Source organism: Mauremys reevesii, linkage group 4 (genome assembly GCF_016161935.1).
Source record: "Mauremys reevesii isolate NIE-2019 linkage group 4, ASM1616193v1, whole genome shotgun sequence".
Classification (NCBI taxonomy): domain Eukaryota; kingdom Metazoa; phylum Chordata; order Testudines; family Geoemydidae; genus Mauremys; species Mauremys reevesii.
The window spans coordinates 123024487-123048120 of NC_052626.1; the positions used below are offsets into that span (position 1 = coordinate 123024487).

Below are 23634 nucleotides of genomic sequence, written 5' to 3' on the forward strand. Positions count from 1 at the left end.
CGGGGATCCCGCCGCGCGGTCCCGCCCATCACTCGCCTCCGGGCCGCCCCTTCCCCACCTCCAGCCCCTCCCCCCGCCGCTTCCCAGGCCGGCCACAGTAGCGATGGCGGCGGCGGTGGGGCGGCGGGTGCCGGACGTGGCCTCCGCCAGCAGCGCGGAGAGCTTCGAGCTGCGGCACCTGCACCTGGCGCTGCGCGTGGCCTTCGGGCCGCCGGGCCCCGGGCAGCTGGAGGGCGAGGCCCGGCTGGAGCTGCGCTGCCTGCGGGACGGCGCGGCCGAGCTGAGCCTGGACTCGCACCCCAGCCTGGCCGTGCGCCGCGTGGGGCTGGCGGCGCCGGACGGGGACCCGCGGCCGCTGCGCTTCGAGAGCCGCCCCTTCGCCAGCTACGGCTCGGCGCTGCACGTCTTCCTGCCCGAGCCGCTGCGCGCCGGGGAGTGCCTGGCGCTGGACATCGCCTACAACACGGGCGGCGGGCCGGGGGTGAGCGGGCGGCCGGGAGCCGGGCTGCTGAGTCCTCGCTGGGCCCTGGGGTCCCTGACCCCTAGTCCCCTCGCTGGGCCCTAGAGTCCCTGCCCCTGAGTTCCCTGGCTGCCCCCCAAGCCTGCCCCCTAGTCTGCTTGCTGTCCTCCAGGCTCCCTGTCTCCAATCCCCTTGCTGCCCCCTGACCCCTCACTGGGTCCTGGGGTCCCTGCCCCTGAGTTCCCTGGCTGCACCCCAATCCTGCCCCCCAGTCCCTTTGCTGCCCTGCGGTCCCTCGCTGGGCCCTGGGGTCCCTGCCCCCTAGTCCCCTCACTGGGCCCTGGGGTCCCTGCCCCTGAGTTCCCTGACTGCCCCCCAAGCCTGCCCCCTAGTCTCCTTGCTGCCCCCCTGACCCCTCGCTGGGCCCTGGGATCCCTGCCCTCTAGTCCCCTTGCTGCCCCCCCATCCTGACCCCTCACTGCCTCCCTGAGCTTCTGACTTCCTGATTTCCTTGCTGACCTCCACTGTGACCTTTTGCTGCTCCCCTAGGCTCCTGATCCCACAGTCCCCTTGCTGCCTCTCTGGGTCTTCCTAGTTCCTTTGTTACACCCACTCCCCTGCTCCCTATCCTCTAATCCACTTGCTGCCCTGCACCCTGACCCTGGGCCTCCTCCATCCTAATTTCTTTGCCCTGCCTTTCCTCCCTGGGGCAAGATCTCCAATCTGTCAGTCTCCCCAGTCCCTAACGTGCTGCCCACCTGTTTTGTCTCAAACTTTCTCGCTGAAAGCTCCCGGCTTGCAGGTGGCAGGCACTTCAGAGGGGAAAGCTCCTGCACTGCCGGCAGCTGGCTCATGGCAGAGCAGAGGGGATGTAGATACCAAGGGCTGAATTCATAGCTCCCTGTACCGAGCGGCACTGTTTACAGCAGTGCAAAGTGGGTGCAAAACACGGGCCAGGCAGGGTGGCAGTGTTTGGCCCACAGTTTGCACTGGAGTAAATGACGACACTGGGTGTGAGGCAGTGACCTGTCTGGGTTGAAAGAGAAGTAGAGGAGGGATCTGGAGCAAGTCCACAGTGTGATTTAGCCTGGCTCCTAAATCGACTGGGGGAGTATGGGGTTGTTGGAGGATAGAGATCTGGAAAGCAAGGAGCTGCAGTGAGAAAAGGGACGGTTGGGGGGAACCAGGGTAGCCATATTTAAAGGTGTGACTTGCAAACATATGCCTGAAAGGTCAGGGTGACAGCAAGATTATGTGAAGTGGCGGGTAGGTGGGGGGAAAAGAAATTGTGCGTAAGGGGGGAGGTGCGCCCTTTCTCCAGTGTAGCCTCTTTGGACATATGTAGCGGCAGGGTGGTGAGTTTGCTTGGTCAGGACGGGCAGGAGTGTGGCCAGGCAGGAGGGTGGAAGCTCTGTATTATCCAAGGTTGAAGTTAGAGATCAGAGAAAGCAAAGCAGGGGAGGAGGAAACTACCCTTTCCCATCTCCTTGTGCTCTCCTCAGGTCCCCAGCTCAGGCTCCAGTGATGCTAACCCTGATTGCAACGAATCACCCCCTTTTGGTAAATCTAGGCAGCGGCAGGTTCTCAAAGAATGGGGTGTGGATGAGTTCCAGCCCATGAACTCGATCCCCTGCTAGGAAGCACTAATTGATAGTAACCCTCAACAAGAACTTCAGTTTTGGTTTCTCTTGAGCTTCTGATTCCTCCTGGGACCAGGCCCAAACTGCTCCCAGCTGAAGGGTCCTGTTTCTTTCTGTGCATTTGCAGTCTGGGATCACTGACAAGCTTTCTGGTTCCAGCCTTGTCTAGCGAGTTTAATTTCCTGGTAGCAATCTCGTAACGTTTTTTCCAAACCCCACCCCATCCTTGGGCAGGAAGGGAGTGGGGTGTTACGTGCCTCCAGAAGGCCGGGTCTGCTCAAGGAAATGTGCTGCAATGATCTGCCTGTTAGAGAATAGAAGTGCCAGAGTCTTGCATTTGTCAAGAGTTAAAGTGAAAGTGTCTCTGTCCCTGCAAAGAACAGGACTCAGGGTTATTTTGTTCGCTTATTTATCGCAGACCCACCCAGCACCCTGGCTCCTTTCAGCAGTTAAATGAAGGCCTTCAAGTTGTTCATGAGAGACGAGCTAATACAAATGGATGAGCTGTAGTAATTCTGAATTATAAATGCTGAGAATAAAAACTTCATGGCTAGGAATGAGCAGCCCAGCTGGAATGAGAGAGGAGCGGATCCAAACCTGTGCTTATGCTTGGAGGGCCACCAATAACTGCTGATTTATTTGCTTTTTTGCTTCCTAGTTTGGGGCAGGAAGTGGAAATGCTGTGGCAGCATGTGTGAGCCTGAGAGTAACTGCCTGTTTCCAGCTTGGTCAAAAGCAAGAGGCTTTGCAAATGTTGAGCTCCTGCCTTAGTGGTCAGAGTTGAGAGAAGCAGCTGATTTCTTAGGCGTCTTAGCCAATTTTATTTTATTTTTTTAGATTTTTCACTTCAGTTGTCTAATTTCTGCCCGTCTGGATTCAAAGGGGGATTTCAGTCTCATTGAAGCAGGCTCTTGATCACACCAGCCTAAATTTGGAGGAATCTCTCTGACTTCAGTAGAGTTAATCTAGGTTTACACAAGAGTAAATGAAATCAGAAGTCAGCCCAGAATAATACCCCTTACTAAGCTTACTTCTTGTTTTGTTTTTCTTAAAGCATTTTGTACACCTGAGTGGTACTTAGGGCTTGTCTGCACTGGACAGGGTTTGCTGGTATAGCAAGCTGGCTGTCCGCCCTAGGGGACACGTACCTTATGCCAGTTCCCCAAACAAAATAAGTGTACTGGAAAAAGGATTCTTTTGCTTGTGTAACTTGTGCCTACCTTAGGGCTTTTGCCAGTAGAGCTGTGTCATTTGGGAGGGGATGGTTTTTTTGCACACTCCTGCCAGTAAAACTTTCTAGTGTAGATCAGGGCTAGCGCCTCCCTGGGAAAATCACTGATGTGCCTAAGTCCTTTTGCTGCTATAGCTCACTTCATTTCGGGAACCTGGGAGAAGTTAAACCAACAAAAGAACTCTTGCTGGTATGAGCTGTCTCCCCACTAGGGCAGTTTGCCAGTGTGGCTATACGTGTATATTTGTGCTGCCAAACCCTTTCTAGTGGAGACAAGGCCTGGGTGTGGGCTGTACATCCCGGGGAGAGCTTGATCAATTTACAGCTGCCTTAAACTACTTAGTGGGGTTTGGCTACACAGGGAAATGGAGAATCATTATATGGCTGTAGCAATGCTTGTAGAACAAGTGAGTCTAACTTACTCTTGTTTGCTTTTTACTGACTTTCCCTCTCCTTGTTCTTCCTGCTGCTCCAGATGTCCTGGCTGGACTCTTTCCAAACAGCCCTGAAGGAGAAGCCCTTCCTTTATACCTCTGGCTTTCCTGTGCTTGACAGTTCCTTTTTCCCCGGCTTTCACACTCCAGCAATAAAAAGCACCTGTTCTGCAAAAATCCAGGTAAAGTCTCCCATCCCTCACATGAAGCTGTCTCTCGTCTCTCATCAGGTTTCTTGGCTCACTCCAGAGCAGACGGCAGGGAAGCAAAAGCCTTATATGTACACACAAGGCCAGGCTGTTCTCAATAGAAGTTTTTTCCCGTGCTTTGACACCCCTGCAGTTAAAAGTACATATTCAGCCACTGTAAAGGTAAGCAGGAAAGGCATAAGTGTGCAAATTGGATCATTGTGCAAACTGTATTTAGGATAGAAAATTCATTTATCAAGAGGGCATCTAGGCATTTTTGCAAGGAGAAATCTTAGTAAGCTGTCTCTTCAGCTAGCTAACCTTATTAAAACAGAATGTTGGGAAGTGCTGTGAACATTTGTCACCTATGTCTGAGATTCAGGACAGCCGAAAGGCCCTGATCCTCATGCAGAGCCCATTGGTCAGAGTCCTCCATGTGGACTCTGTCATGTCATGCTGCTCCCAGCATGTGCTGCTCCTGCTCCTTGTTTGCCAAGCATAACACAGTTACTTCTGATCCCTCCTTAAAAGTGACCTGCAAAGGACACTTGAATAAAACAATTGTACTTTGAGTCTCTCTCACTTTTTAAATGAATAAAGAAGGGCCTGAAAAGGCTTTTTTTGGGGGGCAGGGCCGGGGGGGGGGGAGGTGTCTTTTCTGGTGGCAGAGGCATTGCTTTTTCTCTTAAGTGTAGAAATAACCAGCATGTGAAGTCTGGTCTTCCTTGGTTTTGCTAGAGCACCGCTGGGTGGGAGTGGGTTTGGAGTCAGCGTATTGCAAGCTCTTCCATCTTATAGAAGGGAGGGTGCTGAATCTTTTACACAGAAGTACTCGATCCAAAATATGTATGGGCAAATGCAGTTAAGGTAGTGTTAACAAATCTCTTGCTAGCCCTTCGTGATTGGACGAGCGCCTTCCAAACATTTAAAAAATAGAAACAACAAGATGGCTTCCTCCCAGCACATAGAGAAATAGCTTGATTGGTTTATGGGAGATTTTGAGCTTTGTTCATGTGTGTTATTGAGGGAAAGTGAATTCAAAGTGCTGATTGTTTGTGTGCTGAAGCCTATGCATGGTTCCAGTGGGGCATTGCTGTTATGGGTGGTCGTGATTGTAGTGAGAGAGATGGTTCTCTCTGGTACCCAGGGCCAATCTTGCAGAAGTCTTGGAATATCAGGGCAGTGTCCTGTATCCAGGGAGGAGCCAGAATGGAGTGGTAGAGGGGCAGGGATGGTATGATATTTACCAGAGGTGGTTTTTACCCAGTAAATTTTTTATTTTTTTTACTACACTGGGAAGAACTCATTATTTTAAAAACTGTTTCATTAATGCACACCACGTATTACATATTCAAATTGTGGTTCCATTGGGCAGTAGGTTTGGAGATTAATTTAGGGTTGTTCGAATACTAATATATGTAATTATAATACTGGACGTTGGAATGGCTCTGCATATTTTGGTTTGGTATTTTCTCAATGAAGTTATACATGTCATGACTCATATTTCAATTTTCACTGTCATACAAACAAAAGTAAAAAACATTCAATGATATGAGGACAACAATAATGCAGAGTAGGCTCGAAGCATTAAACAATCAGAAGCATGCAGAATTGCTGATTACCAGTCCTGGTCCATTTCGCCATGCAGCAGTCTGTCGCAGAAGACCAACTTTGATGCAGTGGATCGACTGAGCGTATTCCTCAGTTCTGAATGGATGTATCCAAAGCTGGAAAAAAATTGTCCTGTGCTTGTTGAACTTGCAGGACACTGATGCAATTGCCACACCAGTTCTATGAAATCAGATGGGATATCAGCATTCTTTAGATTTTTTCCACTCTGTTAGAGGAAACGTTTTCCTTGATAGCGTCTGAAAATGTTGATTTATTTTTTTGGATAAGGAGTTTTTACTTTAAATATAAGTAAATATGGCAGAAACTTGGGATTTTTGCTGAGCAACTGCTGCCTTGCCTTTTTTTTTGTTTTTTTGGTCAGTTGACAATTTCTTCTCTGCATGTTTTGGATGAAGGAGGTTGGCCAGTGTGTACATGGGTAAGTGCCTCCTGAAATCTCTTTGTGCACCACATAAAGCAGAAGTACAAATCTTCATTCATCAGTAGAGCCACCATATTTCACATGCAGCATCAGTTCTTAAAGTGTCCCTTTGGAGTGTGTCAAGTGCAATAGCAGCTGGGTTCAACTGACCGATCAAGTTCTTTGCTTTTCAGTAAATCTCTTAATTATTGTTTATACTGACGACTCGGTCTTCAAGTTCTGCATCAAGATCACTCGCAATCCTGAGATGTGACCGATTTTTAACATATATTTCCATCCATATTGGTTAACTGTTCCATTGTACGTCCCTGGGGACTTGGGGTTTTACAGATCCTTGGCATTTTTTTAACCAAGCTGATGGTGATTACAAAAGTACTTTTGTAAATCTGCAACATGTGTCATCAAAGCATGTGGTTTAAGGTCTTGTCCGAGTGGATTTAGCCAATGTCCTACACATCCATACGTAACCAAGGTGTCGTCATCTTGTTCCAAATCACTTCTCGTATTTTGCATCTTTTTCTCGTTGTCAGGCAGCTCTTAACACAACCGTACCGTTCATTTGTAAATGCCTTGGCTTCTCTTGCCAGTGTAGCACAGTACTTTCCAGTTTTCTCATTGCTTCCAGTGTGAACTGCTGATGCATAACCACCGTTTTCCCTATCTGCACCCAGTTCGTTATCACTGCGCACATTACTCCATCCAGTTTGTATTAATGTAACTGCTTCTCCATGCAATTCGGCGTGTGCTTCCACCTTCAAGCCAGCATCAGGAACTGTGTCTAACAGTTCACCTGCTGCTTGCTTTTGACTAGGTGTGTTGTAGCCTGGCCTTAGCTAGCTTGCTGGAAAAGTTGGACGCTCAATAACAGAAAAGGGACTACGACAGCCATAAAAACTTGTGCGATCTTCAAGGCTATTTTTTGTTTCAGTTCGGGAGTTGTTTTTGTTACAGACGCATCCCTTTGTGGTTGAAAAACTGTGATATTTCCTCCTCATCTTTGCCCAACCTGGAGCTGGCTTCCTTTTGTTGTACTTGGCAATGGTAGTGCAGTATTATCAGTACCTTTTATCCTCCGAGTGTGAATCTAATACTTTTACATGTTTTACATGTTTAACCAACGTCTGTGATTCTCGTGTCTTTGTTACTGAAAGGTGGTAGCTGAGAGTTTATCGTTTCCAATAACTCAGCCGGCATTGCTAATATATCAGGATAGAGGTTAACTCCTCAGCCTGAAATACTGCATTCAGCACACACCAGGAGGCCAGTGGCTATGGCTGCTGCTGGGTCCATCACTCTGAGTTCTCTTTTGATCACTGCCACACTTAATTACCTACAGAAGGGATGGGGAAGAACTTTGATCACACATTTAAATGCAGCTCACTGCAAGGCAGGTGCTTCTTTACCTGCTGCTCAGTTATTGCCTGCCTGCAAGGCACCCACCTAAGTGGAAATTGGAGCAACAAATCTTATTTATGTAGGTGCATGAGGCACTTCACAAAACAGTGCAAGAGAGTCTCTGACAGGTTTACGATATAACACAGGAGACAGGACAGCAGCACAGGTAGGGGAGACAGTGATAAGATTACTGGGGATGAAACGAACCCACAGAGGATTCAAGAGAGAGGTGTGTTTTAAGTGTCCTGAAAAGTAAATAAAAGAACAAAAGCTCTGGGCTGTGCCCTTTTCCCCCATGGTATGTTACGCTCAGGATTTTGGGTGGGGAAGGGCTGACTGTTATAAATGGGAACGTTAAAATGGGTCAGGTTATGTCCATGTGATAACACAGTGGCTCAAAGCTTGTGCTGTGTGTGGAGCTGGACAGGTTCTCCGAACCCACGTGTTCGGAGTTCTGTAAATTATCCCCCTTTGTGGTGGTGGTCCTAAGGGAGCCACCGCCTTTGCCTCCCCCTATCTGTCAGGAGAAGCCTGAATGCTTTCCCCTGCCTTGAAAGGGGTGGTGGGGTTTGAGATCCAGGTGGTAGGAGCATTGTTGGCGGGAGCTTGATTCTGGGAATACTCATCATGGTCACAGAGCAGTCAGGATAGCTCAAATCCACCCCTAATGTGTGCAATGTGACCCTGCCTCCCCTGAAGGAGGCTGTTTACAGGTGTCTCCGTTGCTAGGTCCCTGAAGGCTTCACAGCTATGATGAGTGCCACCACCTGGGAGAAGCAGGAGAAGGACAACACATTCACCTTCAAGATGTCCCAGCCAATCCCGTCCTACCTGATCGCCTTGGCTGTCGGCGACATAGTTTCTGCTGAAGTCGGACCTCGGTAAGAGGCTGCCCTCTTATTCACAGGAGGAGGATCGTGCATTCAGTTATAACAAAGCTTGTTGCCTTGGTTGTAGCTTAGGTCTGAAGGGTTTGCCTCCCTAACAAGCATATCTATCATCCATCCCCTTGTTTGAGGGGAGCTCTTCCCCCACCTCAACTCTTTGTGTGAACACTGGGTAAAACTCGCCACTCTAGGCTTCCATGCACTGTGGTGTTCCCCGATAGCTGCCTTTTCCACACTATCTGTCTTGCAGCATGTCTGCACCCTGTCCTGCCAGCCACTCGTGAGCCCAGGGGGTCTTGCATGAGAATAGAATTAAACGTGGGTTCTTTGTTACTATAAATCTGGGTCAAAACCAACCCAGTCATCTAAAACTTGGTTGCAGCTCTGCCAGTCGTTAGCAGGTTATCAGTTCTCATGCTCAGCAGGAGACTTCATAACCCCTAAAATCATAGGACAATAGCAGATTATACCCCTCCTGTCTGAGTAGTGCATCTGTGGCTTTTAGTACGCCCCAGATTATTTCGTTACGGATCACCTCTCATTCCTTGTCCTGGGCAAGTTTTTTTTCTCCTTTCTGGGCAGAGGGGAATGCAGCTTCAAAGTGGTGCTATGGAATTGCTCTCCTGAGCCCTGTTGTCCAGCTCTGTACCTTGCTTTGAATGTGTTCCCCAAAGTCACCTACGCAGAGGGCTCTTAAAACATATTTACTGTTGGATCCTGGGCACACGGGAGTCTGGCCACTCCTGCTTAAGTGGAATAAGTCCCCCATTTTTTTTTCTGCTCCTTTAATTCATAGATTCATGGGCCAGAAAAGATCATTGAGTGTGACCTCAAACCTTGCTTGAGCCTTGTTATTAAGGACTAAAGATTAAATTAACAACACCTGCAGTAAATGTCTCATTAGCCTCGTTTATGGCCAGACCTTTATTCTTCTTTGGTTTAAAGTCCATTAACTGTTAAAACTTCCCAGTTCTACACATTCAGCAAAATGCCTTAACTTTTTTTGTAGCAAATGGCCACTCTCCAGCCTCCAAATTCCCCTCCTCCATGCGGAGATAGTAGCCACTAGACCACACAGGCGTGCAGAGAAGAGGGACGTTAAGGACAGCAGACTGGAGCTGATGACTCTTTGTGCATCGTTCTGTAGGGAGTGATGGCGGGCCGTGCCTAGTCAGGCATTTTTCAAATGAAATTTGGGACGGTATCCTTAACACGCAAGGAAGTTAGAAAGCAAGCTGCTCTATCATAGAATATCAGGGTTGGAAGGGACCTCAGGAGATCATCTAGTCCCACCCCTTGCTCAAAGCTGGAACAAATTCCCAACTAAATCATCCCAGCCAGGGCTTTGTCAAACCTGACCATAGATCTGTAAATCACCAGAGTCTGAGCACATCGCCTAAGGCTTCTGAAGGAAAGAAAGTACTGAGCTAGCTTAAGCTTTGCTATGAATCCCCAGACTGTGGTTACTTACTGAGAAAAGAGAGCTAATGGGGGAGGTGTCTCCTTTTAAAAAAGAAACCCCAAAGCCCATGGCGATGCTGGTGGCTAGGCTGGTGACTCTAACCTGGGTTCCCAGGCAAAGGAGCGTAAACAAAGATTTGAACAATACACTGGGATAAGGGTAACCTGATAGGCAAACCAGCAGCTATGCCACTGTCCCCATCGGAGCCCTATGAGTCAGTGACAGCATAGATCAAAGTGATAATTTGTGTGCATTTACCAAAAGGTCCTTTGCTAGGCTGGGAAAACAAATGACCAGAGGGTGCGGTGGCTGAGATAAGTGGTTACAGGAAAGGCTTTCCTCTAGGGTTGGTCTCTGCTCAGCTTTTGTGGTGGTATAACTGTTGGTTAGGGCATGATTTTACTGACATTAATACAGATATATCTGATTTCCCTTCCCCTACGGGAATAAGCTATCCCAGGATAAACATTTAACATTGGTATGATTGTGCCCACACGAGGGGAGATTGTACCGATGGAGCTAGATCAATATAGAGAAAGCTGGACAACTTGTGGGCAAGAACGAGGCCTTGGAATGGGGCGAGTTTTCCAGCGTGCGGCTCTGGAGCTTGGGGGTGGAGATTGTTACATCTATTAATGACCTGGAGGAGGTAGTGGGCAGGGAGACGAGGACAGAGCTGTTCTGGTTATTGGGGGGATTGAATCCCCTGGGGCTTTGAGGAGCTTAACAGCAAGTGAAATGTCTTTAAAACGTAGCTTTGATTTTTTTTTTCCCATCCTCTCCCTACCATGCATCACGTCCATCCTAGGGGGCTAAAGACCTGTGGACAATGTGGAGGCTGCAGGAAGCCTTATGAATTCTAATAGAATCATAGAAGATCAGGGTTGGAAGAGACCTCCGGAGATCATCTAGTCCAACCCCCTGCTCAAAGCAGGACCAACCCAACTAAATCATCCCAGCCAGGGGCTTTGTCAAGCCAGGCCTTAAAAACCTTTAAGGATGGAGATTCCACCACCTCCCTAGGGAACCCATTCCAGTGCTTCACCACCCTCCTAGTGAAATAGTGTTTCTTAATATCCAACCTAGACCTCCCCCAATAACCATTTCTCATAACCGCATGAAGCCTGCGAGCTTCAGACCCAGGAGCCTGGTCAACTTGAATGTCACGTTTCCATCTAGAAGCCATGTGCTTACAAGACCCTGATTGCAGACAGCTTGGAACGAACATGTTTCCTCGTGTTAGGTTTTTCCTTTCCCTTGTGTATTTGGCAGCGTGTTGTATAGAGTCCGTTTGCTGAGCTGTAGTTCTCCCTGCAGAAAAGGGTCGCCAGCAGCAGCAGGGGTGGAACTGAGCAGGCAGAAGTGTGCTGATGCTGGGGGCGAGCCGGTTCCAAGGCTGGGTTTGGGATGCCAGCCTTCCACACAGGTTAGAATCATACCGGCTCTCCTAACTGAGTTACCATGCAGCACACTTGGTAAGGACGAGGCTCAGTCTGCCCTGTGTTTGTTGCAATCAGGATTGTTTCTTTGCTCTCCCTAGGAGTCATGTGTGGGCTGAGCCCTGTCTGATTGAGGCAGCCAAGAAGGAGTACGATGGTGTGATCGAAGAGTTCCTGGCGGTGGGGGAGAAGCTCTTTGGACCATATGTTTGGGGCAGGTACAGCTCACCAGGTTGGAGGGCACTGGGGTGCTCTGGACGGCTTTGGTTCCTTCAGGTGCCTCACTTGGTCTTCACACATTAGGGCTGGGGAGGGAGAGTCACCCGGGCACTCTCCTGGGCGGGGGGGGGGAGGGGGGGGAGGCGGTTCCTTACTGGCCGCTCTGCCTGCCTTCCCCAGATATGACGTTCTCTTCATGCCGCCCTCCTTTCCCTTCGGCGGGATGGAGAACCCCTGCCTCACCTTCGTGACCCCCTGCCTGTTGGCTGGAGACCGCTCCCTGGTGGACGTCATCATCCATGAGATCTCCCACAGCTGGTTTGGCAATCTGGTCACCAACGCCAACTGGGGCGAGTTCTGGCTGAACGAGGGCTTCACCATGTATGCCCAGAGGAGGATCTCCACCATCGTCTACGGTGAGGGCCCAGCCCCTGGCCTCTGCTGCAAGGACCCAGTCCTGCCATCCAACCTCTGCAGACAGAGCCATGCCCTGGCTGGGGGCCCATTGATGTCACTAGTGCTCAGTGCTGCACAGATCAGAGGGCTGGGCCAGGCCTACGTTCTGTAGCTTGACACATTTCATGGCAGTGTCTGGGGATCTGCACCAGCTCCTAAACTATCTGAGACGCGATAGGGTCGTGTAGAGTGACTAAAGGGGTTGGACTGTCCTGCTTTTTTTTTTTAAAGAGGCTTTTTCTACCTTTTGTATAGATTAGAAATTCCAGTCTTGTCTGCTGTGGGCTGCTGGAGCACGGTGGGGGATAGCCAGACATGAAGGAAGTAAAACCTGGCTGAGATGGGGGTGTGATTTTTATTCAGATTCTTTGAGTCTTTAGTTAACACCTGTTTAACACACATGCCATGGAAATTAGCTATTTATGAGCTAGGTGGTATTTTTATTTATGTATCAAAAGACCTAAACCGGTTTGGCACAAACACACTTTTTCCTGGTCACATTGTAAGAGATTAGACCTTCTAACTTGAGATGTTTGCATAATTCCATCAGGTGGCAGCTGTAAATTTAACTGGTGATGGGGGCATGCTTGCTTTTCCAAATGTTTGTTTCAGAATGCTTCATTTGCAGCGTAACAAAATTCTTTCTTCTCAGTTCACTCTTTCCGTGCCCTCAGTAAAGCACACGTAGGTAGATTCTACAGGTCAGCATTTTGGTGTAGTTGTCTAGTGACTTTTAAAAGTACCTTTCAAACAAGTGGTGGAGGCTGGCCTTGTGGCTGAGTCTTGGGAAGGCTGGGGCTCTCAAGAGATTCTCTGTGAAGGACTCGCTCCTGGGTCTTCACTCCAAAGCACAAAGCTGGCAGGGCAGAACTCTAGTTTGTAAGGTTGCTTGACCCTGGCAGGCAGTCGTAGCGGGCAGCACATGAACTGTGCCCCGAAAAACCATGGTACCACCCCCTCCCTGCATTGATTTCTTCTTCTTCCTCTAGTCTCTCTCTCTGAATTAGCTACGCTTCTGCTCCAGGAGCAGTGATTGCTTTGCCCTCTTGCTGGCCTTTGAAGTAGGGACAGCCCCGAAGGAACTTTAGAGGGCAGTTTGCCATCCTCCCCGGCCCTGATGGGAAAGTGCAGTTTCTCAATGCCCAGTCTCTGTCTTCTTCTCACCAGGTGCTGCTTACACCTGCCTTGAAGCAGCCACAGGAAGGGCCCTGCTGCGCCAGCACATGGACAACACGGGAGAAGATCACCCTCTAAACAAGCTCAGGGTGAAAATCGAGCCAGGTCTGTGCTATCTCCAATACCCCACTGCAGAGAACCTGGTGTGGGGGACGGGTCTCTGGGGCTGTCGGCGTTTAACTCAGTAATGGTTTGGAATAAAACTGCATCGACAGTAATAATGCTTAAGGATTGAATAACTAGGGTGTGTTGAGAATAGACCATAAAGCGGCATATGGATTGTGTACAGTGTGGCTATCAGACATGCATCGGTATAGTCCAATCATCTTGCTACTGTTTAAAATGAAGGCTAATTATTAGTAACAGTGTTATTTATAAAAGCAGCAAAAAGTCCTGTGGCACCTTATAGACTAACAGACGTATTGGAGCATGAGCTTTCGTGGGTGAATACCCACTTTGTGGGATGCATGTAGTGGAAATTTCCAGGGACAGGTATATATATGCAAGCAAGAATCAGGCTGGAGATAACGAGGTTAGTCCAATCAGGGAGGATGAGGCCCTCTTCTAGCAGTTGAGGTGTGAACACCAAGGGAGGAGAAACTGCTTTTGTAGTTGGCAAGCCATTCACAGTCTTTGTTTAATCCTGAGCTGATGGTGTCAAATTTGCAGATGAACTGAAGCTCAGCAGTTTCCCTTTGAAGTCTGGTCCTGTTATTTACAGAGTACCATAGGTGTGATCAAAGTCCCAAGCCTTAGTAGTTAGTTCATATACTGAAGGCAAATTTAAAGGAACAGGCTATAGGTGGGCCACAACTTACACAGTGGATGTCTCAGGTTAGGCACCGCAAGAAGTGCCCTGGGTTTTCTGAAGGCCCTAAAAACCCTCAGCTCCCATTGACATCTGTCACAGCTGTGGGCGCTCAGCAATTCTGAAAATCAGGCCACTCTTACATGGGTGCCTTAAACATGGGTTAAACACCTGTTTTTTTATGCTGTGCCTTTACTCTTGTTTTAGATAAAAGCTTTGAGTAGCCCTGACATTCGTAGCACTAAATGATGGAGTGTTTCATGACAGGCAGCTGTTGATAGAAGAACATGCAGTTAGCAAAACAACCTCAATATTTTTACCTTTCCTTTGCAAGGCGATGTGCCAGTTTTCATGAAGTTAAAGCATCATGAAAACTTTGAGTGTCCATAAAGCCTGAGGTTTTGGAGCTCGGCCACTTCAGAGTTCCAGATAAACAAACAAGGTGTACTTGTTAAAATTTGAAATAAGGGTGAATTTTTATTCTGTACTGAGAATCAGTGTGGTCAATTTCCTTCAAACTTTGCCTCCTCCAAAAAATCTCAGCTGGCTTGAGAGTGATCTGCCAGTCTCCAGGCGAAGAAGAGGTTTCTGGCCAGGGACTGAAAAGCGCATTTATAATAGCAGCCTGGCTGCATCCTCAGCTTTCTCCATAATCACATGTGACTACATAAATTTCTGTGTCCTCTTGGGTTGCATCCCTAGCAAAGAAGGTGGCTGGTCTCTAGGAGGAATGTGGCTGGGTGAGAGGCAGTGGATGAGCAGGGGGAAAGTCTACTGTGCATAGCATTCCCTGTATGTCTCCATGAATTACACAGGGTGGTTCAGATCTGAACCAGGGTGGTGCTGGATGGAGGGGCCAGAGGCCACTGCCCTTTTGTGCTTCATGTTGGAGGTGGAGGGCAGCTTCTGGGGTTGAAGAATGGGAATCTAAGTAAATTGGAAGTGTTTGTTTTAAATGATGGTTTCTTTCGTAAAGCTCAGGCCCCTGTCATGTCTTTGACTCACTAGGCGTTGACCCTGATGACACTTACAACGAGACCCCCTATGAGAAGGGCTACTGCTTTGTGTCCTACCTGGCGCACCTCGTGGGAGATCAGAGCAAGTTTGATGCTTTCTTGCAGGTATGGGGTGTAGGCTCGCTGGCTTCCGCCTAAGGAGCTCTATGTGCAGGGATGCACAGGTCCTGGAGGCAGGCACTCCCTCTAGCGTGTTTGTTAGCAAGGCTTCTTTCCTGCCTGTTGGTACATAAGTGACAGCATCGCAGGTTCTTGGTACTTTCTGAGCTTGCAAATAATACCACCATCCCCAAGACCAAAGCTGTCCCTTCTGCCTTGGGCTGGGACTCTCCTGGGTTACCCGAAGCCCTGTATAGATCAGAATTGTGGGCTGCAAACCTAGCATTAATGTTCAGTATGAGAACCCAAGCTCTTGAAGTGAGGAAACATAGTTAAGACTGAAGGCCAGTTTAGGCTTTAATGCCTTGACTTATGGAGTCTCTTCATACCTTCCACATTGTACTATCCTATACAGTAAGCAGCACTCATTAAATGTGGGTTGATTAGATCTTGAGAAGATGTACAAAGCAAGCCAAGCTTGAAAAAAATTCCTTTAGTACAGTTTGAAGTTGTGGGTGCTTAAAGCTGAGCAGTCTGGAGCAGGAGGGTCTCAGGTCTGGGACTTTTCCCTATGTTAGATGCTCTCATCCCTCCAGACCCACACACTAGCCTCTAGCCTGGAATCTATCTGGAAAACTGCATGAGAGCTTCAGCTGATGGCTCTTAATATTCAGAGAACAAAAACCCAGGCCTTGCGCAGCATGGGCTGGCCGGCAATGGGACTAGTGCCACTGGGCAGCTGAGTCAGCACCTCTCCTGAGCAGTCAGTGCAGCCTCTGGCCTCAGTAGTAAAGGGCTCTACAGCATCTGTCACCTAATGATTTTGACAGGTTTCCAGGCTCTCTTTGCTTTGTGTCCAGCCCTGCAGAGTCATTTTTGGACACGTACACTTTTGCTGTGGCAGCCATTTCAATTTAAAAAAAACATTTAGGGGGAGTATTAGGATTGCTTGTGTTTCACATTTAGAAACATTTAAAAAGTTTTAAGGTTAGAGGGGAAAAAAAGAGAAGTCTCTTCAGAATAAAATAGGCTTTACACACATTAAGGCCCTTTTGCATAAAGTTTAGTAAACAGGAGTAAAGTGTTAAGACAAATAAGACAAATTTTTCTTTTAGGAGAAAAATATTTGTATGTGTTTAGGTTATTTTGAAATAGTCTGAATGCCAGATGTTTTTAGAGAAAAATAATTGTAAGACATGTTAAATAAAGGCATTAAATATTAGTAATAGAACTTTTAGAGAAAATGGGGGGTAAACAAGACACAAAGTGAGATAGAGGCTGTAGAACAGCCAAGAAAAGCAAGAACCTTTCAGCTGGTTACAGAAAGAGTGAGAAGCTGCAGAGAAAGTTTTAAAACAGGAGGCGAAGAAAGCCTGTGTCACTGACCAAGTGGCAGAGAGAAGCCTGTGACTGTCACTAGTCGAATGCCAGTAATTCCAGGACTGTCAGCCTTGAACAAGCCACACCTCTTGGCTGTGCCAATCAGAAGCTATTCTTTAGACATGTCATAGAATTGCATTTTCCTGAACCAATCATAATGCGCCAAGAGGCATGGTTATTGACCATTGGCCTGTTTCAAAAATGTATCTCTTAAGCAAATAAAATAAAAGACAAATGTTGTACATACCTCAAGTTTTTGTACCAATACACCAACCTTCTTTTTTTTTTTTTTTTTTTTTTTTAAGTGATCTTGGTTTTTAAAGTTTTGCTTAATGGAAAACTGCTCTACAAACTTATTACTTAAACTGTAAAGAGAGCTTTAGATTTACATGCTTTATATAAAACACAGGCTGACGAATGAAAAACTAGCTTATGGAAAACAGGTGATAGCATTTTTAGCTCTGATAAAAAGTATTATTTCTCTGCCACATCCTTTTTCTTTCCTAACTTATTTAAAAATCTAAATGCTATAAAACCAATTAAAATTTTAACACATAAACTTTAAAACACCAGTCAAAAGGAGCATGCATGTAGATTTCTTTATTTACAAAATGTATCTAAATTTTGCAGATGTCCTTATTTCTGTTTTAGTTTTGTACCAGGATTAAGTTACCTCTTTTTACATAAAGCCTTTAACATTTGTCTAGAAAAATGGTAGAAAGAACTTCATGAAAGTTGTGTGCAAATTGGTTTAAGAAAATGCCATTCTGAAACACACACCCAAGCAGTCCTAATGCTCCCCATAAAAACAATAACAAAAAAATTCAAAATGGCACCATGGGAAATGTGAACATGCCCAAAAATGAGACTGGAAGGTGGGCCATAAAGCAGAAAGGGGGTGTGGGAACCTGTCAAAATTATATGGTGATGAATGCTATAGAGCCCTTTACTATTGGTCTCAAAGGCCACTGAGGGCATGGGGAAGCATGTTCTTGTGGGCTAAGTACGGGGCAATGCAGGGAAGAGAGTATAGGGCGTCTGTATTCTAATTCCAGCTCCTGTGTCATGTCTTGTTTCCCCCTGTACAATGTGGATAAAAGGCCATCCCCACACATGGGGCTTAGGGGCCTGGTGAGCTGATGTCTGGGAAGCACTCTAGGGATGGTGAGTAGGATTTAGAGAGGAGGGGCAAGAGAATGGGATACAGGAGGGAATGAAGGGGACAGAACAGAAGATTGGGAGCCAGTGGCCAAGCATGTGGGGGGTTGGGGGGAGGGAGCAGGTACTTGAGAAAAGACTGGATGTGGGGAAAAAACCATGAGACTGGGCTGGAAGGAAGAGGAGGGGGAACAAGATGACCAGCCAGGCATCTTTCAGCCGTAGTTGCCAACACGTGTGCACTTGGTCGCAGGGGGGAGCAGGCTTCAGTGCCAAACAGCTGGCCCCATTGCTCCCAGCATGGGGGGCTGCTAGTGACCTTCACCCCATGAAACAAAAGGAATTGGCCACGGTTGGGATGTGGGGATCAGAGAACCCTGTCACGGAGCTTCCCTGCGTGTGCCAGGGCCGTCAGAATGGGCAGGAATTGGCTAAACGTGAGGGGGAGAGAGGCTGGGGATCCAATTAACAACTGGAAGTGGAAACAGAATTGTTTAAAGTAGTTTGACTCAAGCCCTGTGGGTCTGCGCTGGTCCTGCCTTTGTGGAGCGTAAGTACGAGCACCCTGTCCCCGCAGGCCTACGTGAACCAGTTCAAGTTCCAGAGCATCATGGCTGACGACGCCCTGGAGTTCTTTCTGGAGTACTTCCCGGAGCTGAAGAAGAAAGGCGTGGCCACCATTCCAGGTCAGTATTGCTGTCGAGTCTCAGATCTCCTTCCAGGCACTGAAGAGCCGCAGCCTCCTTGTCCCAAGTGCCGGGGACTCGCCAAAACCGGAGAGAAACCTTCATATGGGACTCAGTAGTAACCAGCAACTGCAGCTTGTTCCGATTCCCCCTTCTCCAAGGCTCGAATTGGGCCAGGTCAGTGACCCAGCACTGCCTGAGGCTGCCCCCGCCTTCTCCAGAGTCTCAGCTTCACTTTTTTTTTTTTAAGTTAGTTTCTTATCTAGCACCTGTAGCTGTATCTCTAGCTATGGGTTTCAGCCCCTTTTCCTTATCTCTATTCCCTCACCCTACTAATGTTGGGGTGCCCTTTGCCCATAGGTTACTGGGGCTTTTCCCTCAAGCTTATTAGCATGGACAACAATTTGTTACCATGGCATTCGTGTGATTGGACATCTGTGGATGTTCCTAACTTAAAATATCTAAGGCTGGTATAAGCTGGCATCTTGTGGTTACCTACGTATTTATAACACGACTCTATCTTGTGACGTCTTGTGATATAGGGTCATTTTGGGTTACTTAGGTCCCATCTTTAGCGTAGCCAAACAAACTAAGGTCCATGGCCTGTTGTCTTTATGGGCTTGAAACATGTAGGCTTTTGCCTTAGTGCCTTAATCCACACCTATACCTTATTTAGCGTATCCCCATATATCTTCAGCAGCATAGCTGGCTACAAACCCATGGTGCCAAAGAAACCTTCAAAATGGAAATGGCATGTAGCCAAAGCAGAAATGCTGGCCTGAGTTTGCAGAGAGCCTGAAACAATCAATCCAACATGGGAGCTGCCCCTTCATCTCAGTGGGATGTTAACTCAGATGCCCATTGATGGGTTATGGACGGAGCTAAGGATAGGACCGGTATTACTTTTCCCTCTCCTTAAAGTTGAGCCCTGCTACTCTGGCCCTACCAGTCAGTTTGTTACTATGTTTATTTACATGCTAACTGCTGTGTACTCTTGCATTTATTTGCCAGACGCTAATGCACTGCCTCAGCTTTCCCCAAAGAGGGCTGATTCCAGGGCTAAGTCCACTTGCTCCCCGCCCTCCTCCCCCTCGCCCTTCTGATTAGAACTGGGGTAATAAGATGTCATCCACAGAACTAATAACTAACTAGGGTTTCAGTAACGCCTGTGGCAGATCCCCCTGAAAGCAATGGGAATGTGCGGGTGACAGAGGATAGAACCTGTTACGTGGGATGATGCATTAGATGGAAAGAACCCAGCTTGACTCTCAGATCCCAGGCTGTTAACACAGTCACTTGTAAGCTCAGCACAGTTGAGGCAATGAGCGATAACTGTGGCGCTCGCATGATGCAGTTTTACCAAGGAGATGGAACTTAGAAACTAATCTCTCCATTCTCAACTTCTGCATTTGCTATTGCTCTGTGTGACCGTTTGGGCACACTGGCATGCGGCAGAATCCAGCTCCACTGCAGCTCCTGCCTGCTCTGAGCATGCTTGTTCTGGGAGGTGGCTTGAGTGGTGAGTCCAGCTTCTTCTCTCCTCTTCTCTGCTGCAGGCTTTGAGTTTGATCGGTGGCTGAACACGCCCGGCTGGCCCCCTTACCTGCCTGACCTTTCCCCGGGAGAGACGCTCATGAAGCCAGCAGAGGAGCTGGCAGAGCTCTGGGCAGCCAGCAGTTTGAACATGGAGGCGATCAAAGCTGTGGACATCTCTGCCTGGAAAACCTACCAGCTCATCTTCTTCCTGGATAAGATCTTGCAGAAATCCCCTTTGCCAGACAGTAAGGACCTCTTCTGGGCAGGGCGTGAGTTGGGTACAACCGGTGGGCTCTGTAAAGCAGTGAAGCCTTAATGCAAACGCTACTGCGGTGTAGAAGCACGCTGGGTACTAGCACCAGCGACTTCCGGTACAGTCAGCTAGGTGGGGAGACGTGCGCCAGGCAACATGCCTCCAACCTCGCTGCAGCCGGGGGTTCACCCGACCTGTCCCACGATGAGAGTCCAGTGGCTGGGCTTTAGTTTTGCTTTTGGGGAGATGCCACCATCTCTCCAATAACTGAGTGGGGAGGGAAGAGCAGGGCTTTGTTGGGGCCTTGCCACCTGCCTAGGATCAAAGAGAGAAATGACCGATTGCAAGTCAGGATAGCAGAACTTCGCCCCCAAGCAAGCACCCTGCGTTCACTGCTGTGTACTGGTCTCCATCTCTCCAGAGCTCTGGTCCCTCTGGCTGCCAGAGCCGGGCGTAAAGTGTGTGCAGTCATTGCCTCCTTTGCTTGTGAACCTTTTCCCCCCCTGCTGAGTCTGAATGCCTGATGTAACCTGCTGAGTGCCTCTTGCTTTGGCTTAGCGATGATTACACCAGGCCCGTTGGCTGCAACGTGCTCGCGTCTCTGGTATGGGGTGTGGAGGAAATCTCTTTGTTCGATGACTCGTAAGTGACATGTCCTGACTCCGCGTGCCTTGGGCATGTGCTCTGTTAAACTGCCGCCATCTCTTTGAAGGCACATGGTGCCTGGACCACGTATGTGCAGCTTTGCTAAGTTGCAACCAGTGGCATTTTCAGCTGGTTCTTGCTGACCATACCCAAGTAAGTGCGAATGATGCTAGTTTCCGTGTGTCTGAGTCTGGCTGGTCTGACACGCCTGCTGTTCACTTCCCAGCAAACATGGTGAAGCTGAGTGAGATGTACCCGAAGATCTCCAAAGCGCAGAACGCCGAGCTGCGCCTCCGCTGGTGCCAGATTGTCCTCAAGAACAACCACGAGCCCGAGTTTGGCAAAGTCAAGGACTTCCTCCACAGCCAGGTTTGTGGGTAATGCCGTTGCCAGCTCTGTGGGGCTGGGAGTGCGTCAACCAAAGACCAAGCCCTGCTTTAGCACCGCGTGCAGCGTTACGGGGAACGCCGTGTTCTGCCCGGAGCCCTGTTGCACATTCTCTTTGGTTTTAGGGGTACATTTAAGGCCACAAGCACTTCCCTAAACCCCTTTGCAGTCAGTGGGATTTAAGCACATGCTGCTTAAAGTCAGCACATGCTTAATGGTTTTGCTGAATTGAGGCCAGAAACGGAGAGCACATTGAAGAAGAGAGCGCAGCAATAAACAGTGGGGTGTACATGCAGCATGGACAAGTGCCATTGGACCCATAACTGTATTTTCCTGACTCCAGTGCTTATGTGCAACCAGGTTTTTTTAAGTGTGGGAAGGGCTGAGCGGGACAGAGAATTTCATGGGGTTTAGGAACTGCCTGAGAGAGGGGGCTGTAGGTTCTTGTACAAACAGGTGCTGCCCTCTCTGTCTGCTCTCACTCTTCTAACCTGTTTGCAAGCCTTGCAAAGGTGCTAGTCCTGAACAAGGACTGTCCAGGTCACTTGCTCTTCTAATCCTGCCATTTTCTGTTGCCCTCTTCTAAAAGAGGGTGGGTTAGAGTTTCTGTTACATGGGGAAAGCTGGTTCTGCACAAGCACATCCAGATGCATGTTTGCACACCCACGTGTACGCTTTCCGGACGTTACACACTTGGATTTGGCTAACGTTTTCTGTGTGCAGCGTTTTTGGCTGAGGCCAAGCCTGAGGGATGTCGGCTGGAAGGGGGACTGTCTCAGGGAGCTGTGGGCGTGTTAACGCAGAGTTTCTATGGGAAACTCTTCTCCAGCCTTAGTGACAGAGTGGTCCCTGTGCAGAGCACTGTAATTCATGGCTCCAGTCGTGTCTTCTAGATCCTAACCTCCTCATGGCCTTTGTGATTTGTACCTTGCAGGGGAAGCAGAAATACACCCTCCCCATCTACCGTGCCATGTGGAGTGGCTCTGAGTCCGCCCGAGCGCTGGCCGTGGAGACTTTCTCGGCCACGGCCTCTCAGCTGCACGTCAACGTCCAGAACTACGTCAAGAAGATCCTGGCTTCGGAGCCAGGGGGGACCTAGCGGCTTGTCCCAGAGAGACGCAGGCAGCAGGGCCTCCTGCCGCTGCCTCAGCTCTGCTGCATCCGTCCCAGTGATCCAGGGGGCCGCTCCCCATTGGAGCTGCGCTTCTGGGCCTGCCTGAGGCTCCGTCCCCCAGCTGGTGCGAACCCTCGTGGCCCCCTCGCTCACTGGCACAGATTTGGTTTTATTAAAAGCTTTGTCATTTGTATGCTGCGTGGTGGTGTGTGGCGGGGGCTTCTCAAGGGTCAGGGGGTCCATGTTAAAAGCAACGTGAGCTAGACCCAATCACCATGCTACAGGTGGCTTTCTCCCTCATGCTAAGCACTAGCAGGTGTTTCCCTGCCGGGGGGTGAGATCCCAGGGCCCACGGGCTGCAGAGCACAGGGGTCCTAACCAGGCAGGGACCTTGGTGGTCCTTGCTGTGCTCTGGTAGCCACTGATGGCCTTCTGTCTCTCGGGGCTGTAGAGACCTGGGTCCTGTGCATGCCTGCCCCCAGGTGCTGGGGAGCATACTGTGGGCTGTCAGCCCAGGGGCCCCTGCTCCTCGCCTCCTGCTAAGAGCCCAGGTGCTGTCTGACAGCTTGGGAGAGTGGGCAGGGGAGGGGATTCACCCATTGACACCTGGGTATTTTCTTTCAGTTCCGGGGGGGGAGGGGAAGGGTGATGCATCCTGCACAAGGGGGGCCCCTCTGACTCCTCACCCACCAGATTGGGTCCCATCTCCCTCATTTCCCCCCAGCCCTGCTGCACCTGTCCATCTTCCAGCACAGCATCCCCTCCTCTCCAACTCACTGGTAGGGCTCATCCACTCCATGCCCTGCCACGGCCTGGCCTGCGTTCTGGTTGGGGGATCACGCTCCTGCGTGGGGGTTTGAACAGCTCTAGGCCCCAGGCCTGGGAAGTGGTAGCAGCTCTGCCAAAGCTGGGCAGTTTGCCTCCTTTCATGTGGGGACACAGGGGGGAGCGGGGTTATTTCTCTGCAGGGCTCTGCTGTGTCCTTGCAGACAGCGGCTGTTCCCTCTGTTTCATAGAATCATAGAATCTCAGGGTTGGAAGGGACCTCAGGAGGTCATCTAGTCCAACCCCCTGCTCAAAGCAGGACCAATCCCCAACTAAATCATCCCAGCCAGGGCTTTGTCAAACCTGACCTTAAAAACCTCTAAGAAAGGAGATTCCACCACCACCTCAGGTAACCCATTCCAGTGCTTCACCACCCTACTAGTGAAAAAGTTTTTCCTAATGTCCAACCTAAACCTCCCCCTCTGCAACTTGAGACCATTACTCCTTGTTCTGTCATCTTCTACCACTGAGAACAGTCTAGATCCATCCTCTTTGGAACCCCCTTTCAGGTAGTTGAAAGCAGCTATCAAATCCCCCCTCATTCTTCTCTTCTGCAGACTAAACAATCCCAGTTCCCTCAGCCTCTCCTCATAAGTCATGTGCTCCAGCCACCTAATCATTTTTGTTGCCCTCCGCTGGACTCTCTCCAATTTATCCACATCCTTCTTGTAGTGTGGGGCCCAAAAC

General features: G+C 49.1%; 1 protein-coding gene across 3 annotated transcripts; it reads left to right on the forward strand.

Moving 5' to 3' along the window:
• Positions 1-103: 103 nt before the first annotated feature.
• On the forward strand, positions 104-22315 carry LOC120404495 (arginyl aminopeptidase). 3 transcript variants are annotated; one of them, XM_039537186.1, is made up of 11 exons: positions 104-481; positions 3996-4136; positions 8131-8282; positions 11291-11407; positions 11589-11824; positions 13032-13145; positions 14857-14969; positions 18079-18187; positions 19744-19968; positions 20848-20990; positions 21943-22315. In XM_039537186.1, exons 1-11 carry the CDS (start codon positions 104-106, stop codon positions 22105-22107), a joined length of 1893 nt encoding a protein of 630 aa, XP_039393120.1. In that variant the 3' UTR covers positions 22108-22315. The 3 variants fall into 3 exon arrangements, with proteins under 3 accessions (XP_039393120.1, XP_039393121.1, XP_039393122.1); XM_039537187.1 differs by lacking the exons at positions 104-481; positions 3996-4136 and adding an exon at positions 3809-3947; XM_039537188.1 differs by lacking the exon at positions 104-481 and having other exon boundaries at positions 4001-4136; positions 8101-8282.
• Positions 22316-23634: the final 1319 nt, after the last annotated feature.

Bases quoted from the DNA above. Each gene is read 5' to 3' on its own strand.
- LOC120404495 (XM_039537186.1), top strand. From the start codon at position 104: ATGGCGGCGGCGGTGGGGCGGCGGGTGCCGGACGTGGCCTCCGCCAGC. The intron at 482-3,995 runs GTGAGCGGGCGG...GTCTCTCATCAG, and splicing joins ACACGGGCGGCGGGCCGGGG to GTTTCTTGGCTCACTCCAGA. The intron at 18,188-19,743 runs GTCAGTATTGCT...TCTCTGCTGCAG, and splicing joins AGGCGTGGCCACCATTCCAG to GCTTTGAGTTTGATCGGTGG.